General features: G+C 63.2%; 1 protein-coding gene across 1 annotated transcript in view; it reads right to left on the bottom strand.

The window, feature by feature from the left end:
* KIF14 (kinesin family member 14) overlaps positions 1 to 1,539 on the bottom strand; it is a 26,998-nt gene that overhangs the window by 15,741 nt on the left and 9,718 nt on the right. Inside the window, 2 exon segments of the mRNA XM_023748433.1 lie at positions 234 to 296; positions 613 to 728. Of these exon segments, the coding sequence (XP_023604201.1) occupies positions 234 to 296; positions 613 to 728 (179 nt within the window).

Below are 1,539 nucleotides of genomic sequence, written 5' to 3'. Positions count from 1 at the left end.
GGGGGGCAGAGTCAGCTCGCTCGGCCCGCAGCCCCAGCAGCATCTCCCATCTCCCCCACATCTCCCACACAGAGCGGACCGCACAGAGCGCGCGCCCAGCGGGGACAGGGGTGCCGGGCGTGGGGCGTGGTCTCCCCACGCCGGTCCTCCCCGGGCCTGCAGCTGTGCTTCCATCTCCTGGACGCCGTCTTCTCTGTTTCTCTTATTTCAGAAGCAACAACCTGTGCACAGGCCTTACAACACGCTTAACTCCCACGCGATTACTAGGGTACCGCTCCCCGCCGCACAGGGAGCCACTGTGGGAAAGACACTCCACGGCTCGGTCACCCATTTCTGGGGCCACCACGACCCATAGAGCGGGGAGGAGCTCAACAAACGCTGAAAATGTCCAGGGGCCCTGGCTCAGCGGATAGAGCGGACCGAAGGGTCCCGGGTTCGATTCCCGGTCCGGGCACAGGCCCGGGTTGCAGGGGACGTGCAGGAGGCAGCCGATCCATGATCCTCTCTCATCGTGGATGTTTCTCTCTCTCTCCCTCTCCCTTCCTCTCTGACATCAATAAAAATCTATTTTTAAAAAATAATTTTAAAAAATAAAGTTCAAAAGACACTTGCCAGGTCAGGACCGACTCCCGGTAGGGAATGAACGCTCTCCGGCGGCCCCCGTGCTCCGCCAGCGCCGAGATGACCTTGCCCAGGGTCAGCAGGGACTTGTTGATGCTCACGCCCTCCTGTGGGGGGAGAGACCCGTGAAGGTCAGGTCGCTGCTCAGCAGGTCGACGCCACGCTCCCCTCCACACACTCCCAGCTTCCTGGCGACTCCCAGCCTCCTAACGGCCCTGGAAAGTGACCACAACCAAACAGGGGGCCTCCGGACGCCCCAGCAGTGCAGGCTGTAAGCTGCAGGGGGGAGGCTTCTGGTTGTTGTGGAGCACGTGTCCCTGGTAACCTCCTAAACATAAGGCCCGGGAGCAAGCCCCGCCCCCAGGGACAAGCCCCTCCCCCGGGAGCAAGCCCCGCCCCCAGGGACAAGACCCCCCCTGGAGCAAGCCCCTCCCCCAGGGAGCAAGCCCCGCCCCCAGGGACAAGCCCCTCCCCCAGGAGCAGGCCCCTCCCCCGGGAGCACACCCCTCCCCCCCCCCGAGCAAAACCCGGCTCCAGGGAACGCCCCTCCCCCCGGAGCAGACGCCTCCTCCAGAGACAAGGCCTCTCCCTTGGGAGGGCCCCCCCCCTCAGCTGGTGCCAGTGGAGCCCGCCGGACCCTGGAGCTTGCTGCCGCCAAGCCAACAGACTGATGCAGTGGTCGCGTGTGGTTTGCTCATTCCCGTCCCCACTCCGTGTGTGGAAAATGCGGAAGAGAGAAGCGACTTAGTCCCTCAGCCTCCGCCCAAGGAAGCCTCTGGAGGCAGCTCGGAAGGAAAGTCGCCAGCTATCCTTAACCCAACGACCCTCTCAGACTGGCAGAGAGCCATCAACTCAAACCCTTGCGGGTCCATACGGTCAAAAGAAAAAGAGCTGAAAGGACGAAGCCCTTAGGAACAA

Source organism: Myotis lucifugus, unplaced genomic scaffold (genome assembly GCF_000147115.1).
Source record: "Myotis lucifugus unplaced genomic scaffold, Myoluc2.0 scaffold_1397, whole genome shotgun sequence".
Taxonomy (NCBI): Eukaryota; Metazoa; Chordata; class Mammalia; order Chiroptera; family Vespertilionidae; genus Myotis; species Myotis lucifugus.
Note: the sequence above shows the minus strand (reverse complement) of the source record. Positions and strands in the feature narration are given on the sequence as shown.